The 17,640-nt window shown below is 40.3% G+C and overlaps 1 protein-coding gene and 1 non-coding gene across 6 annotated transcripts in view; one reads left to right on the forward strand and one right to left on the reverse strand.

Moving 5' to 3' along the window:
- The window catches only part of Rbm33 (RNA binding motif protein 33), a 104,904-nt gene that overhangs the window by 23,898 nt on the left and 63,366 nt on the right, over positions 1–17,640 (forward strand). For 3 of the 5 annotated variants that reach the window (XM_013123741.3, XM_013123743.3, XM_013123745.3), the window contains exons 4-7: positions 1,085–1,161; positions 3,166–3,478; positions 6,592–6,711; positions 15,165–15,336. In XM_013123741.3, coding sequence (XP_012979195.1) covers positions 1,085–1,161; positions 3,166–3,478; positions 6,592–6,711; positions 15,165–15,336 — 682 coding nt within the window. The remainder of the gene's footprint in view (positions 1–1,084; positions 1,162–3,165; positions 3,479–6,591; positions 6,712–15,164; positions 15,337–17,640) is intronic. The other 2 variants (XM_013123744.3, XM_013123746.3) reach the window with 1 other exon arrangement.
- Trnac-gca lies at positions 12,567–12,638 on the reverse strand. Its single transcript has one exon. It is a non-coding gene; the product is annotated as a tRNA-Cys (tRNA).

The raw sequence follows: 17,640 nt of genomic DNA on the forward strand, positions 1-17,640 counted from the left end.
AACTTAGGTTTGTCCATTGCAGACATGGCTACTGGGTAGTATTTGCTTCACTGTCAGAACTGGCTCTTTTAGATGCCTGGTTGTATTACTAATTGCAAATTTATTTGGGGTCTGTGAATTACTGTGTTTTCGTTTCATACAGATCCATGCTGCTGTGTTGGAAGCATAGCTTTGGGTAGCTTATTTGACTTTAGAGATAGATGAGGTCTCTTGAGCTAATAAATTTTCCTAGAATTATTCTTGACTATTAGAAGTACTGTAATAAACACTGTCAAGTTTAACCTATTTTTGCAAGCTGTAGATGTCAGAATCATTGTTCATTTAAGGAGTAGAAATTAAAATCAGTTTCTTTCTTCACACACACACAGAGAGAGAGAGAGAGAGAGAGAGAGAGAGAGAGAGAGAGAGAGAGAGAGAGAATTTGACTGCCCCTTGGAAGGGTGTACCCCATTTAGACATAGGAATACTTTTAGTAGAGGAGGAAAGTTGAACCACTCCACAATCTATAATATTGAGACATATTTAACCCAGCCTAGAATTTCCCAACTCTAGCAAGTCACTCTGCTGCCTTTGCATATTAATTAGGTATGAGAGGCAACAATGAAAGAGCTGAGTTGCTTGTTTTCTCGTGTCATCTATATGGGGAAGCCAAAGTTATTTTCCTAGTTGGTTAATTTCCAACTCAGTGATCTTAAAAACATCTTGGTTATGTATCTCGCATTATTTAAAAATTTCAGGTTTTTGTTTTTGTCATTGTTAGTAATTTTAAGGCCATTCTTTGAGTATTTTGGTGGAAAAACAGATGTCTTTCTTAACCTTTTTCTTTTATGGCAGAATTAGAATAAATTTGATCATTATACTTGCTGCTTGATACTTACTTGCCTGAGGCACTTAAAAATTTCTCAGGGGTTAGCCACTAGGCGGTATGTGGGCTCTCTGGATTCTCTGTGGCAATGCCAGACTGGACGGCAAGAGGTCAAGCAACAAGAGGTTAGAAACAACCCTCTTAGAGTAAGCTTGTGCTTGGTAACAAGTCTTTTTATGGAAAGTGACACACATTAATTAGATTTCTTGTTTTAATTAGAATCAGTCGGATTTGTCAGATGAAGAGTTGAATGATGATCTTCTACAGAGCGATAATGAAGATGAAGAAAATTTCAGGTACTCAATATTAACTCACCAAAACTGGGTCATATTTAAATCAATGGGAACTGTTTATATACTTTATTTTATAATGAGTAATTGAATAATGTGGTATTGACTGCTAACATACATTCTGAGTGAGATATTGGTGTATTCTGATATGGAAGCCATATAGATTGGCTTAAAGTTACGTATGTTATTTAGAGCAGTTTGTAAAGGCTTAGTGCTTTGAGTACTTGGAGTACAGTGGTCCCTGACTTGATGCAGGCAACTGCAGTTTGGTGTTGGTGTTTGTTTTCCTTTCAGACAGTGTTTACTGCTGCCACTCTGGAGAGATACTTAGAAATACTCAGGGAAATTTCAAGTTTTAGGAAGAATCATGGGAAAAATGCATCTTTCTGGGTTATAAATATGATTGCAAATATATCATATGAAGATCATAGATTTGAAATTTTCTTCTCACATAGTTTGTGGCTGAAAGTATAGTTTTAAATTGTTTTATCAATGGGATGTATTTTCCAATTCTTTTTGATATCACAAATCATATTTTGATCTTTTAAATGACATTGTCCTTGAAGTGTATCTTTGGAGTTTGGCCAGAAGCTTGAAGTCTATGGTGTGCTCAGTTTTGCTCTGTAGGGTGCTTGCTGTGAGCACAGATTTACTCTGTGGTCTTGCATTTGAACTTTTTAAAAAAATATTTTTATTTAATTAAAAATTTTGTATATACTGTTTTGCCTGAATGCATGTCTGTGTATCACTTGTGTGCCCTCTAAGGTCAGAAAATGGCATCAGATTCTTTGAAACCAGAGGTACAGATGGTTGTAAGCCACCATGTGGGAACCTGGGTCCTCTGTAAGAACAAGCTAAGCCATATCTCCAGCTCCTGCATTTGAACCCTTACCTTGAAATGTTTAGGAGTTAGTGATATAATAGGTATAATATGGGTTTTGTGGCTTTAGGACCTTTTACTCTCTTAGGAAGAAATTTCCAATTTGTTTGCTTTAGTTTTTGAGACAAGGACCATATTGTGGTGTAGGCTGTTCTGTAACTCATGCCATCCTCCTTCCTCAGCCTCCCGAGTGCTGGGATTATAGACTTGAGCCTCCACAGCCAGTGGTGTATCAATTATTTTTTAAATATATTTGTGATTAGTGTACATTTATTTGAACATTGAGATCTACTTTGACACAGATTTTTATGTTTTGATTTTCTTAACGAAAAGCTTAACAATTTACACCATATGTTTTTAAAAAGAATCCAAATTGTTCTTAAAATTCTAATTGTGGGGGCTCAGCAGTTATGAGCACTTATTGCTCCTGCAGAGGATCTATATCAGGTTACTTAAAATCACCTGTAATTCCAATTCCAGGGGATCATAAGCTCTCTTCTGGCCTGTGGGTACCAGGCTACATGCAGTGCACACACTACATGCAGGCAATCACACAGTACAATAAATTTAATTAAGTCTTAAGTAAGTCTTAAAAACAATCCTGTGATTTTCTGATTATTGAGTAGTACTCTTGTTTTCTGTTAACAGTCACACCATCTAGATTCCATTCTATAAAAGTAGATGCTGGGCATGGTGGTACATGCCTTTAATAACTAGCAGTCCAATGGCAGAGGCAGGCAGATCTCTGAGTTGGATGCCAGTCTGGTTTACAGAGTGAGTTCCTGGACAGCCAGGGCCACATAGGGAAACCCTGTCCCCCGTCCCCCCAATAGATTAAGATTCAAAGCGTTTAGGTTCAAGTCTTGGATGTTTGATAGCTAGGCCAGTTTCTTCATTGGGCTAACTTCATTCTTTAGGTCCGATAACAGAGCTGACAAGTGGTGTCTATATTGTGGGTCAGTGGCCCTGGGCCATTTGGAAAATAGTGCAACTATATTTTCATAGATTAAGAGTGTACTTGCTAAGAGAGCTGACTTGTAACCCGTGGTTGTTTAAGTCTCACTTCAGTCATTATTGATGCAGCTTTGTGCTTCCTCTCAGTGTGTCTTTCATTGTGTTTTGTCTTCTAGTTCTCAGGGTGTCACCATCAGTCTGAATACCACCTCTGGCATAGTTACATCATTTGAGCTGTCTGACAATACCAATGACCAGTCCGGAGAACAGGAGTCTGAGTATGAACAAGGAGAAGATGAGCTAGTCTACCACAAACCTGAGGAACAAGAACTGTACACTCAGGAGTACCCAGAGGAAGGACAGTATGAAGGCCATGATGCAGAGTTGACAGAAGACCAAATAGAATATGGGGATGAGCCAGAGGAGGAGCAGCTGTACAATGATGAAGTGCTGGACATTGAAATCAATGAACCTTTAGATGAATTTACAGTGAGTCTTTTCTCTTTTGAAAGGCCAAAGATAACATGGCTTCCTGTGTATAGGTTTCTATACTGATTTGAAATCTATTTACCTCCCATGGGAAGGAGAGAAATTAGACCTTATTATCACTGTCTGCCAGTTTCTTTATCAGAGCTATGACAAAGTTTGTGTTGACAGCTTGTTTGGCCAGCATTAATGCTCCTTTGTCATTCTGGAAGGCTGCAAAGAATTGTGACCTTGAGGATTGCACCTAAAGAAGAAAACAGCTTTGTGTGGTAGAGGCGCACTGTCAGTGTTAGAAGTGCTTAATGCAGAGCTTTTATCCAGGGTTAGACAAAATCTGATAACGTCCTTCTAAGGTGAAAAGATTATTGACCTGCTAAAGACATCTTTAAGGTGCTAATATTCCACAGTGATTGATGTCCTCTTTTCATTCATTCCTTTGTTGCTAAGAACTGTCTAAACCTGAATAAAGAGATTGAGGCTGGTTTAGAAAATGTCACACATAATTTGTTATCTGTAATCAGCAAGCTAAGATGGTGCTGGTTTTTATTTCAGAAAGATGGCTTTTGTAGGTAGTGTTTATTTTTATTAAACACCAGGAAAGAATGAGGTACTAGTGTAAGATTGGACATCTGTCATAATGGTACATTATCAGAAAAGGCTTGTGTTTTAAAAAAAAAGCACCTAATGACATTCATGCTGGAAAGATACTATTGATGCATTGCATAATGCCTAAGGGTTTCATTTCATTGGGGTCCCATGATGGCAGAGTGGTGGTGGGGCTGCTTAGATGGGCCGGAGATGTGTAGCATTAGGACCTGTAGAACCCTTGTTGGTAGTAGTACTCTTACTTGTGTCATCATTTAGTGTGTGCTTGCATTTGAGGACAGCTGCCAACAGTTAATGATTCTTGGTCATTTATGTGTGTGACAGCCTACTTCACAAGGGATTGGTGATAAGAGCCTGAAAATATTCAGTTTGGTCATGTCTGTGCTTTGATGTCTCAGGAGATAGAGACTTATTCCTCAGAAAGTATGTGTAGTTTGTGGTCAGTAGATTCATGAAACAGCATCATGGAGCCTGATGTCTGTGGTCCTATAATGATATATTTTAGTAATCAACCCTTCAGTAGGTGGACAGTGTCCTCTAATACTGGTGTGCTTGCTTATATGAGACGTTGTAATTTAAAACGCTTGTTAAACTAACCTGAGGTCTTTTGAAAATGTGTCTGGTTTTCTTGTAGTATTTGACTGTTATTTTTCATTTGCAACATCAGCTGTTCACTTCTTCAGTCCTTTATTCTTTAAATAGTCAGCACATCTTTACTAATGGATCGACATGTAAAATATTGCTGAACTATAAAAAGCATGAAAAGTGTATATTCGGTCGAGTTTGCTCAACCGCTTTGTTCTTGTAGACTTGTGAAGAGAGAACTTACAGTTAGTGAGAAATTTTCCTCTTTAACGTTTTGTTAATCAACTTGGGACCACATAAAGTTCCAGGAATAATACAAAATCCACTTAAATAATTCAGTATCATGTGGTTCAAGATTCAGGTAATTAAAAGGGTAGAATATTTTAATTGAAACATGTATAGAACTCTTCTACATTCAAATTAAATTTTTTTTCAGAATTCATAAAAAGCTTCAGAAATTTCAAATTTCCCTTAGAAATTCTGAATATGCAAGTATTTCACAGCTGAATGTTCTGTGAGCAGTGGCAACCTGTCTTACTGTTTGGTGTTAGAGCCACAGCTACCATTTTCTTTCTTCATGGATACAACAGAGGTAGTGTCTGAAGCGACTGCCCTGAGTGGGAAGAGATCAGTATGAATCTTTGGAATGCTTTGCTCTTGTCTCAGACTGTTCCTGATGTGCATATCGTCATTGCACCAGTAAACATGTGAATAGATTATGTCCTGATGTACCCTAGGGGTATGCAGTTCATGGAGTGGTAAACTGGTTTCTTGTCCTAGCCAGAATTAACTAAAATGTGACCCACAAGCACAGGCTTTCTTGTGAGAGCCTACCTATAAAACCATACATTTGGTGTAGAACTGGACATAGAATCTTTAAGACCACAAGTTTTGTGACTAGAATGGATTCTGTCACCTATGAGGGTGTTGAGAGACTTCAGCACAGCTCTGGAGGTCTGTTTTATTGGGTAAGGTGAATTTTGCAAGCATCAGTGTTGATGAACATAACATGATTTCATTTTACAATCTGTAATCAGGTAGCAGTAAGATCTGTATTGCTCAGTAGCAATGCAGTTGGTGACATTGGAGTATAGTCACTGTGAAGTTAGCACCAAATGAGATTTTGTAAAACGTAGTTTTCATTAAATTAAGTTCAAATTTGCCATTTGTGTAGGAAGTAGCAAATTATTCCATGGTGTTAGTTGGTTGAAATGTTGGTTAGCATCTCCTCTTCTTTTTGATGGGCTGCTAACAGTTTTTGTGCAAAGTGGAATGCAGTGTTAGAATCTTCTTGAAGCAGGCAGGTCACTCTCCCTACCTCATTACTTGGTGATAATGCCAGCAGCAGTCTGCTTTCTTTGCCAGAGGTGATCTCCAGTTACCTTGCCTGCTCCCTTGCCTGCTCCCAGAATGGGCAAGCTTGCCTACTGATAAGCCCTCTCTAGTTCATGAAAAACTTGGAATCATGTTTTCACCCAACGGAAAAAAGGCCTGATGAAGAGTCCACTGTAGTGTGATATCTGAAAGGCACTTTGGTGTGCCAAATTGTCCCACTTCTGTTGTCTCTGTTGGCCTTAGGTTGTCAAGGGGCTTGGGTGATTGGCTCCTGCTGCTGCCAGGCTCCTCAGTGAGCACACAAGCCTGGGTTATGTAAGGCTTTTTTCCTTTGGGCACAGATGTGAAGGCTGTTCAGTAGGGCTTGGGCCTGAAACTAAGCCATTGCCACTCTCCTCATTGCTAAACCAGCATGTACGCTTGGTTTGCATGACCATGCAGAAGAAGCTCCTGTGCTGTGTGTCTGTGTGTCGGTCAGGGCATCACAATAGAATGTGTTAACGTAACTCTGCATGAATCGTACATGAAAAGTGGTTGAAACACCCAGAAGCTTTGTGAGAAAACTGTTTCTTCTCTTCAATGGCCGTTAGGATGAAGAATACTTGCAGGCTTATGGTGGGCAGCAAGGGCTGCAAGTGCGGGAAGACTGTGAGGCTGAAGATGGCTTAGATGACATTACTGATTCCCAGGTTGCTTCTGAGACCCATGAGGTACTTGTTCAACTTCTACAGTTTCCTGAGTTTCTTTCTTTCCAGATTTAAAATGAGCCCTCCCCGCCTTTGAGTATTAGTGGAAAGTTGATTTATCTGTAAACTGTGCATTGTAGTAGAAACCCAAGCCTGTGCCTGGAGAAGTGAGTCATGATGCCTGGTGCCTGTGAGAAGTATGTGCCCTGGATCAGTAATGCTTGTCTTTTTAAATGATTCTTTTTATTATTGCATGTTTATAAATGCTTTGTGTGTGTGTGTGTGTGTGTGTGTGTGTGTGTGTGTGTGTGTGTGTGTGTCCGTCCCCGTCCGCAAGTCCGCGAGTATCTATACATGGCACACACATGGTTAGTCAGAGGGCAACTTGTGTCTCTTTTCTCCTTCTACTATTATGTGGGTTCTGAGGGGTCAAACTCACTTCATCAGGCTTGTACAATAAATGCTTCGCCTGCTGACCATAGTTGGCCCAAGTGGTAGTGTTAAAAATGATTTAGGGCTGACTTTCAAAAGTGTAATATCAGTACCTTGAAATCAGTGCTATAATTATCGTAATTAGTTAATATTAGATAATTTGGACCATTATTTAAGAAACACTGCAAGGTTTTGTGTTTTAAGTTATGTCTTAGGTTTTGAAGAAACAGTGCTGACCTGGGTTTCTGCCCCCAAGGGACTTGCAGTCTAATATAGGAGGACAGTGCTAAAAATTATCATTATGCACAGCTCAAAGTGACAGCTCCTAGGAGTATGGAAGGGGCTTGTTGGAGAGGGTTCATGTGTGAGGTTGTGTGGAAAATATGACCTGTGAAGTACTCTTGAAAGAACAGTGGGCGCTCTGGTAATTCCAAGCTGTTCTCTCTGAGAACTGGTAGGTACTGAAGCTAAGACTATAATAGGCCATAAAGTTTGTTAGCCCTGGGGCCTTTGTTAAAACTTAACATTTTTTCCTTCTAATAATTTCCTTAATGTTTTCTCCTACCGTCTAGAGAAAAGATACACGAAAACCATTGTTTCATGACGTAAGCCCTTTATTTCCATTGAGTGTTAATAACAGGGCTTTAAAACATTGCATTTTCTTTTCTCTGTGAGTGCTGGGTATAAACAGGAGCCTTTCCCTTAAGCTGAATTTGGAGTTTTTCTTTTGTACTTTGTGCCTTACTCTCACTCTTTGAAATAAATTAAAACTTAGAGAAAATAAGACTAGTGTAAGAGACTATTTACCTTGATTGTGCAGTTATAGAAGGAAGGTGTCTAATCCAGGGAACCATAACAAAGTTGGAGACCCAGGACAGGCAGCCTGGTTGCCCATAGCGTTCAATATCCTTCTGCCCAGCACACTGCTCACTCAGCTTGCTTGGGCCTTGAAGGCCACTTGAGATAGAAATCAAGAAGACCTGAAAGCAGCAAGCAGAGCAGCTGAAAGGCTTCCAGGAAGTCTGTTTGGGTGGGCAAAGGTTGGAAGGGAAGAATTTGGTGTATATGTCATATGTCCTTGTGAGATAAACAAATGAGCTATAATATAAGCACATGAAAATATACACCATGAGGTAAGGATTAAATATTTTAATATTGGTAAAACCTGAGATTATTGGAAGATGTAGTCTTACTTTATTGGGGAATGTGTATTAGAAATGTCACAAACCCAATTTATCTGGGTTCTGTGTATTTTGTGAGCACATATCTACTTGTTCTTTGCTGTAGAATCTCTGTCTAGGTGTGCTCTTGTACCCAGTGGCCTTGAAAGGGCAGCTCTGTTGAGGTCAGATTAGAGGTCCCACATGTAAGGATCCATACTTAAGCACAGATCCCTCTGGTCATGATCACAGGGCCCTGGGCGAGCAGGGCCTCAGGGAAGTGCTGCTGTTGGGGGAGGGGGGTGACTCAAGATTCAGCCCAGTTTTAGTCCTGGTCTTCTTACCTCTTCCTTGAGACTGTCAGACCACTTTGCTAGCTTTCAACACCCTCTCCATCCTTGTCAGGCTCAACAGTCCTGAAACATGTTGTCCTTTGAATCTAAGATGGATTCACGCCCTAGTACATGTAAAGACCCTAATACGTGTGTGTGTTGGCAGTGTAAACATTCCATTAAATCACCTTAGTGGCCACATAGGAGAGGAACCCATGTTTTCCCTTTGCTGTCCACCATGGAAAAATAGGTCTAATTAAGTCAAAAGGGCTAGGCGATATGTTTTGCTCTCAGTTCCACCATGCTCTGAATCTAAATTGTTTGTAAACCTGAAAACAAACAGTCAAAGCCATAGCTTTTAGACTGTGGGGTTATTTAGTCATCATGACTAGAGTTTTCTGTTAATCCCAGTATTGGCTTGTTATAAATAAGTTGATCATGGGAGTTCACTGTCCCTCCCTCCCTCCCTCCCTCCCTCCCTCCCTTTCCCTCTCTCCCTCCCTCTCCCCCCTCTCTCCCTCCCTCCCCCATCTCTCTCTCTGAGTAATGTTTATATTCAGTGAAGCGATCATTTAAATATCAAATGATTTAAGTTTTTATTCATGAATATACCCAGCTTACCATCTTGTCAGCAGCTGTGGGGTGCAAGCCAGAGACACAGCCCTGCACAGCCACCTACAGCAGCTTGATTTCTTTTCAGAGACCTCCAGTCAGGTGAAGCTGGGGTTCCTGGCTTTTACCACAAGTAAGGATAAACCAGTATGAAGCAAAGGATAGGGGAGGGGTGGAGGCAGGGGAGGGACAAGAGAGGAGAGAATAAGAGAATGAGGATTACACCTTGTTAAAAGAGACTCCCAGGGAAAAGATAAGAACCCCTGCCAGCATCAGTCACACTGTATTATCTGTCTTGATAGGAGCCACATACCCTTATACTTGCAGGTTCTTCAAGGTGCTGAGAAATTTAAATGAAATCATAAGGTACTTCCTGAAGTGCTTTGATAGGATTTCAACTGATGAGGTCATAGGAATGGCTGATTGAATTTGAATGTTTTCATTGTAAACTAAAGTGTTTATGTGATTCTCATAAAATATATGGGAAAAGAGTAAGGACAAACTTAAGGCCTTCAGAGTGATTCATTATATTTTAGCATTCTGTTTTAAAAATATCTCTGCAAGAAAGGAATATTGTGATTCTGCTGATAGCCCTCATGATATATCTTGGTAATTATGCTAGAATCCTTGATTTACAAACTGGTGAGATATTTCTCCCAAACTACAGAATGGGGCTCCTTTCCATAATTTCCTGTCTTTCTATCCTACCTTACTGTCATTGATGAGGGACAATCCCATTACCCTCCAGGAAAGTCAAATTCAGCTTAAAGGAAAGTTTCCTGTTTTATACCCAGCACTCACACAGAAAAGACCAAAATAGTCTTTTAGAGCCCTAATGTTAACAATCAATTAGACACCTTCTGCAGCTGCACAATGAGGGTGCAGAGTCTGTTACACTAATCTATTTAAAGGAGTGAGATACAAAGTACAAAAAGTCAGATTCAGCTTAGAGGAAAGTGCTGCTTTACGTCCAGCACTCACAGAAGAAAGACTGGAGTAGACTAAAGCCCTGATAGTAACATCCAATGCAAAGAAATGGCGTAAGCCAGGAAACACTGGCTTTTTAAAGTCCTGTCTTTCCAGAGGCTAACACTATTTATTGTTTCTCCCATCTTGCTTGATGTAATTATACTAGAAGTTCATCATAGTGTATACTTGCTACCCCCTTTGTTTTTGTGGTGTTGGGGATTGAACCTAGAATCTCAAGCATGTTAAACAAGGGATGTGCTGCTGAGCTACACCCATACATGTAGCAATAGTTATTCTGTTTATTGGTGTATCTTACGTTTTTTCCCCTCTTGTTAGATAATTGGGTTGTTTCTAGTGTTTTTTTGTTGTTGTGTTATGGATGAATATTCACCATTTTGTGGATATACATTTTTTTGATTTGTTGTTAGACTAGCATGTTAGACTAGACTAGCATGATGTTTGTTTTTTTGTTTAAGTTACCAAATGGTTTTCTAAAAGTGATTGTGCCGTTTTAGACCCTTCATCTGGTTGAGAGTCCTCATTGTTCCTCATTTGGTACCAGTGTTTTTCTTCAACCCTTCAATGGCTGCATCATTTTGGGTTTTGCTTCCATTTCTTGGATGGCTAATGATACTGAGTACTGTTCATATATTCTTTTGGGCTTTATATAATAGTCCATGGGTTTGGTTTTAGCTGTCTTTTCTTTAAACCAGGTTGTCTTTTGTTTGTTTGTTTTTTGTTTTTTGAGACAGAATTTCTCTGTGTAGTCCTGGCTGTCCTGGAACTCACTCTGTAGACCAGGCTGGCCTTGAACTCACAGAGATCCTCCTGTCTCTGTCTCCCCAGTGCTAGGAATTAAGGCATGCGCCACCACTGCCCAACCACAGGTTGTCTTTTTATATAAGTTACAGAATATATAAGGTCTTCATTGTATTGTTTATATATTTGTACTTTACAGAGACAGTATAGGTTTTTCTTTTTAATAAAGTTTTATTTAAATTAGAAACAATCTTATTTTACATATCAATCCCAGTTCTCTCTCCCTCCCATCCTCCTATGCCCCCCCACCAACACTACCATCCCACTCCCATGCACTCCTCAGAGAGGGTGAGGCCTTTCATGGGGATCATCAAAAGTCTGTCACATCATTACATCATTTGGGGCAGGGGCTAGGCCCTTCCCCATGAATCTAAGGTGAGAGAACATCCCTCCATGGGGAATGGGTTCCCAAAGTCCATTTGTGCACTAGAGATAAATACTGGTTCCACTGCCAGTGGCCCCATAGACTGCTCCAGTCCCCCACATTCAGGGGGCTTGGTTCGGTCCTATGCTGGTTCCCCAGATGTCAAGACTGGGAGCCATGAGCTCCCACTTGGTCAGGTCAGCTGTTTTTGTGGGTTTCCCCAGCATGGTCTTGACCCCTTTGCTCATCACTCCCCCCTCTCTACAACTGGATTCCAGAAGTTTGGCTCAGTGCTTAGCTGTGGATCTCTGCTTCTGTTTTCATCAGTTACTGGATGAAGGCTCTAGGATGGCATATAAGGTGGTCATCAATCTCATTATAGGGAAAAGGCATTAAAGGTACCCTCTTCACTATTGCTTGGATTCTTAATTGGGGTCATCTTTGTGGATTCTTAGACATTTCCCTAGTGCCAGATTTCTCTTTAAACCTATAATGGCTCCCTCTATTAAGGTATCTATCTCTTTTCTTCCCTGATTCAATCTTCCTGATCCCTTATGTTCTCCCCGCTCCTCTTCTCCCCTCCTCTTTCTCCTAATTCCCTCTGCCTCCCCCCATGCTCCCAATTCGCTCAGGAGATCTAGTCCCTTTCCCTTTCTTCTGGGGATCATGTATGTCTCTCCTAAAGGTTCTCCTTGTTTCCTATCTTCTCTGGAGGTGTGGAATATAGCCTGGTAATTCTTTGCTCTGTGTCTAATATGACACTATAGTTTATTTGTATGTTCTTAGTGTCTGTAATCTCAAGAGTGGTTGCTAGTTACGTGTTTATGTATTTTAGATATCAAGTTTGTTGGTTTGTGAGATTTTTTCCTGAGCCTCTGAATTATGTCTTCATTTTCTTAAATTTAGGTGCTTTAAATGAGATCAGATGTGTTCAGGGTGGTATGGCTATAAACAAATAAATGTTTTTAATTATATGGGAGTTTTGCCTATATACATGCTGGTATGCCATGTGTGTACAGTGCCTTTGAAGGTCAGAGGAGATGGCGTCAGACCTCCTGGGTCTTTTGTTGAGCCATCTCTCCAACCCCCAAATTTAATTTTTTCCATTTTTTCATTTTTTTGATTTCATTTTACATTCTAACCACAGTTCTTCCTCCCACCCTTTCATTACCCTTTGCTTCCTTCCTAAACTTACAGTCCCTGGATTTGAACCAGGAACCTCTTGATCTGCAGTCAAATGCTCTCCCCCTGAGCTAGACTCCTTCTCCAAATTTAATTTTTTTATGTAGAAAATGACTTGGATGAAGACCAAGTAGTTTTGTGGCCTGAGAAAATTTTGACTACCCCATGATTGTAAAATTAGCTTCTTCTTTTCTTGTGGAAGGTCTGTGTCATTAGCTAGTGTTAGTTTAGAGTTAGAGGCTGCTGTGTCTAATAGCATCTGAGGTGTGAAAGAGCAATCCATTGTTTTTAAATAAAAGTGTTTCTCCAGCTCTTGCACTGGTTTGCTAGGCAGGCTTTCCTTCCCATCAAATCAGTGTAGTTTTGGGTTGTCAACTGACTTTTTTTTTACCCTCAGGCTTTTCTGCTCCATTAATTTGTTTTTATAAAGTCCTTATGTTAGCGCTATATATAGCAGTTGGAATAATGGAACATGAAACCAGATAGTATAAACCCACCAACTTTATTCTTTCTAAGGTTCTTTTGTGTAATGGAGTTGTTAATATCTACTAGGGTTTTGATAGAGATGGCCATGTATCTCTAGATCAAAATGGACAAGTTCATTATTTTAAGTTAATTTTAATTTTTAAAGGTTTTATTTATTTATTTGTGTGTGTGTGTGTGTGTGTGTGTTTGGTTATGTACATGAGTGCAGGTGGCCATGTATACCAGAAGAAGGTGTATGATCTGCCAATGCTGGAGTTACTGTTGGTTGTAAATCACCTGATGTGGTTGCTGAAATTTCAGTTTAGATACTTTGATAGAGCAGTATGTACTCTTAACCACAGAATCATCTCTCCAGCCCCCAGATTAATATTTTAATAAATTATCTGTTAATGATAGCATTTTACTTCTTTCTCTGTAATCAGAATCCTTTTATTTCTTTTGCCTTACTGACTTCCAGTGCAAGTGCTGTGTATACCAGAAGAATAGCTTCAAAGCAGACTTTCTTGCCTTATTTTTTAGTGCTAGGAGCAAGGCACTAAGTGCTAGCTTGAGTTTTGCTCTCAGATTGAAGATGATGTTCTTTATGATTCTAGTTTGCTGGTAGTGATTTTCTAATGAATACCAAATTTTAGTAGTCCCTTCTTTGTATCTATTGTATTCTTATAACTGCTGCAATAAGATTTTTGCTTTGGTGGGCATGATTTTTCTCTCTGTGGCCATATTACTGAATGTGGTCTGTGGATCCAAGAGTTGGGCTTCCTGGGACCTTGTGAGGAATGTGGACTCTGAGGTTCCACTCTAGCCTTCCAAGGTCAGAATGTGCTTCTGATCAGGATTCTAGTCAGTGGTGTGCATGTTAACACAGAGCAGTCCTGCATGAGCATGTGGGGTTCAGTAGGGTCATTGTGGTACTGGTGCCTTGAGGGCTCACTCTATTTTCAGAGTTGTATACAATGACATAGAAAAGGTAGTGTTACATTAGCAAGAATGTGAGATTCTAGGGCTGCAGAATTCTCTGCCATGTTGAACCTCACAGAACTGAATAGCCATAGTTTTATTAGACTAAAAGTAAACTGTCAGTCTCCATGTTCAGCATTGTGATTCCTGGAGCTGCGTTCTGTTTGCACTACTTGTTATAGAATCTGTCTTACAGTTAGCTTTTCACATTGAGAATGTTTAGGAAAGGCAATTCACAGTGATGCTTTGGTTTTAGCTTCTTTTCTATTTCCTAGCAGTGTGTCTTTGTTTCTTTTAAGAGTAAAGAATGATTCATGATAATTAAGAGGCAAGCTGCACTTTTTTTTTACATTGTTAGAAAGTGTCTAAATGAACCCTATACTCAATGCATGCCTGTCCTTGGCTGCTAGTGTGCTACTGAGACTGACCTGAGAGGAAGGTAACAGGGTCATCGGAGCTCAGAAAGAAGAAGTGTATGAAAAAATATGCTTTAGTTTGGGTTGGCACTAGAGGGAACTTTTGTAAGGGACTCTGCCAAAATAAGGCTTGGTTTCAGTATGAAAAAGTGGCGAAGGGATGGTTTTTGTCTTTACTTGTCTTAACACTAAGTATGTGATAAGCTAACACTAGACAACAAGAGTGAAATAAATTGCAAGGGAAGACATAGTGAAGACTAGAACAGTAGCAAGCAGCCACAAACCCCAAAACTGACAGGAACAGCTGACATAAAGTCAAAGTGTGTGGCTCGGAACTGCTGTTCAGCGTACATGGCTGAAGTCGCCATTGTAGCTATGAGATGGATTCTGTATTGTTAACTCTAGTGTTACCTCGATGGTGTGGATTTACAGATGTCAGCTTACATTGTAGTTATATACAAATGAAGTTGTGTGGGAACTTTGCGTGGTCTGGAGTTAGCAGGGATGTTCATCTGATTTCTGTATTCTAGCAAGTGTGAGTACAGCAGTGTGGAAGTCCTTATGTTTTAACTACAGGCAGGAGTTTGAGGGGTTTCCAAAAGCAAGTTTCTTTTTACTACATGAAGTTTTCTTTCCACTGGAGTTGTCTTCATGTTTCACATAGCCTTTTCCTAGGATCTTAGAAGTGTCCTTACATCTTAAGTGACTGTGAACTCACCTCTCCCTGTTTATCTCTGTCTGCTTGTAGGGAGGAATGGAAACCCTGGAACTCCAGAAAGACATAAAAGAAGAATCAGATGAAGAAGATGATGACGATGAAGAATCTGGAAGATTGCGTTTCAAAACTGAAAGGAAAGAAGGAACAATTATTAGGCTCTCAGATGTAACTAGAGAGAGAAGGAACATTCCAGAAACTTTGGGTAATTTTTGTTTTTGACCTGTGGGTAATTAAAAAAAATTGTTTTGGCATGTTTCCCCAAATTTCTACTTCAGGTGTCTCCATATCTAATGATTGATTGTTGGTGAGGGTGTGTGATATGTGGGAGGCTAGTGTTCAGCTGTGCTGTGCTAATCATTCTGCCAGACAACCACTTCTGGACTATAAGTGTTTGAGTGAAATAGTTAAAAAGTATTTATTGTTTTAGTGGTTTTCTTTGGGAGTATATGGTCCAAAGCCACTCTCCTTCATGTCCTGTGTTACTTACCTGAAGTGGTGATATGGGCATGCTTGACAGGGATACTGGCTCTTTTCTACTAGACTGCCCCTCAGGTAGCCAGCAATAAATCTGGTCCAAATTGGTTTTAGTTTGCACTTGTAATATCCTTGTAGTCATCCTTTTGGGTTCTCTCTGTCTGTTGTTCCTCAGTGTTCAGTGGCTAGCTTATAGAGATCATTAACTGGATGTCAAGAGTCTGCTGTTGAAGACCTTCCTCAGACTATTGCTGGGTGGCAGCACTGACACTATCCCTATCCACAGTCTGTGCTCTTTTCCACTGACCATTGGGTTTAATTAGAGTGCCACAATCACCCCAGGGTCTGGGAATATTGTTTAGTAATAGAAGCATTTCTCTAAAACAGCGGAACTTTTAAAAATATATTTGTTTATTTTTTTGGTTTTTTGAGACAGGGTTTCTCTGTGGCTTTGGAGGCTGTCCTGGAACTCACTTTGTAGACCAGGCTGGTCTCACTCACAGAGGTCCACCTGCCTCTGCCTCCCGAGTGCTAGGATTAAAGGTGTGTGCCACCATGGCCCAGCTAACAGTGGAACTTTTGAAAGTAGTATTGGGGCTATTCCCAAACATCCTGAGTCTTCAGACCCAGCCAGTGCGCAGGAAGATTTTATTTTCAGTGTGCTGCTTGAGCTTTAGAAGAACAGGCCCACCAGGGTGTGGCTTTCTAAAGAGGAAGCAAGACCCATAGGACATCAGAGTCTATGTCACTTTTTATTTGGATCTACATAAAAATCAAGATCAAGACCTCATTACCTTGATGACCTCTTGTGCGTGTGTGCATGCGTGTGTTGCTACTGAAGTTGGCAGTCACATCTTAGTCCCTTACCTTTATCTTTAAACACCATCGTTTGTGGTTTGTATTAGTTATTTTCTGTTGCTGTGACAGAATGCCATGGCCAAAGCAACTTACAGAAAAGTGTTGTTGGCTGATAGTTAACAGAGGGTTTGACAAAGGAATGGTGGCAGGAACAGCTGAGAGCTCAAGTCTTGGTCCACAGATAGGAGGCAGAGAGAGCACAGTCACACTGGGAGTGGTGTGAGTCATCTGAAGATTGAAACCACAAATCCGTACCCCCGCCCCCCAATACCTTTCCAACAAGGCCATCCATCTCTCATAATCCGTCCCAAACAGTTCTACCAACTAGGACCAAGCTTTTAAATATACGAATCCATGTACCTTGTCTCTCAACGCTTGGGGCCTGGAACCCTGGCTAGGAACAGTGAGGAAATGAAGAAGAGGCAGGCACACATACAGTGAAGCCAGGATAAGGCGAGTTCCTTTAACACTGCCTTGAGTTACCTCCAGTTACTTGGTAGAACCTCAGCTTTTTCATTATGTATAACACAGGGGAAAGGGATAGCTAGTCTTGGTAGAAAGTCTGGATAGGGGAGCAGTCTCAGGCTATAAAAGTCTTAGAGGAGGAAGCTGATATTCTTTGCCCACACAGATCAGTTGTTCATAATTGGATTCTGACTCCAAGGAAAGCTTTGCCATTCTTCTTGAGCCTAGCTCACATGGATGTAAGTCCTCAAAAATAATTGTATACATCTCAAAAACGTATTCTCTCAGGATTTCATCCACTTGGGGTTCTCCTGTTCCCTAATCTTTAAGGGGCCATTTTCATTCAAACCACACATGGTTGTTTTTGCTACTAAACAGGCAAAAACTGTATGTATCTTTCAGGGGCACCTACAAATTCTCCCAGTGAACACTAAGCTGCCATCATCAAAAACTCACTTACCTCCCTCCCAGGATGTGAGCATGGCTGTTCTGAGACGTTCCACTTGTTTCTTCATACTTCGTTTGGTACATCCCCTTTTCAGGATCTTTGCTTTTCCTTTTTTTTTTTTTTTTTCCTTCTTTTATGAGTCATTTATACTTTCCTTTATTCAGAGAGCTGTCAAGTCTGCTTTCTTTTCAAGTACTTGGCAGCTCTAACTAGTGGTCTTCAGAGACAAAAGGCTAGAAGTGTTGTTCTGTTGTAGACAAG

Source organism: Mesocricetus auratus, unplaced genomic scaffold, assembly GCF_017639785.1.
Source record: "Mesocricetus auratus isolate SY011 unplaced genomic scaffold, BCM_Maur_2.0 Super-Scaffold_100676, whole genome shotgun sequence".
NCBI classification, from domain to species: domain Eukaryota; kingdom Metazoa; phylum Chordata; class Mammalia; order Rodentia; family Cricetidae; genus Mesocricetus; species Mesocricetus auratus.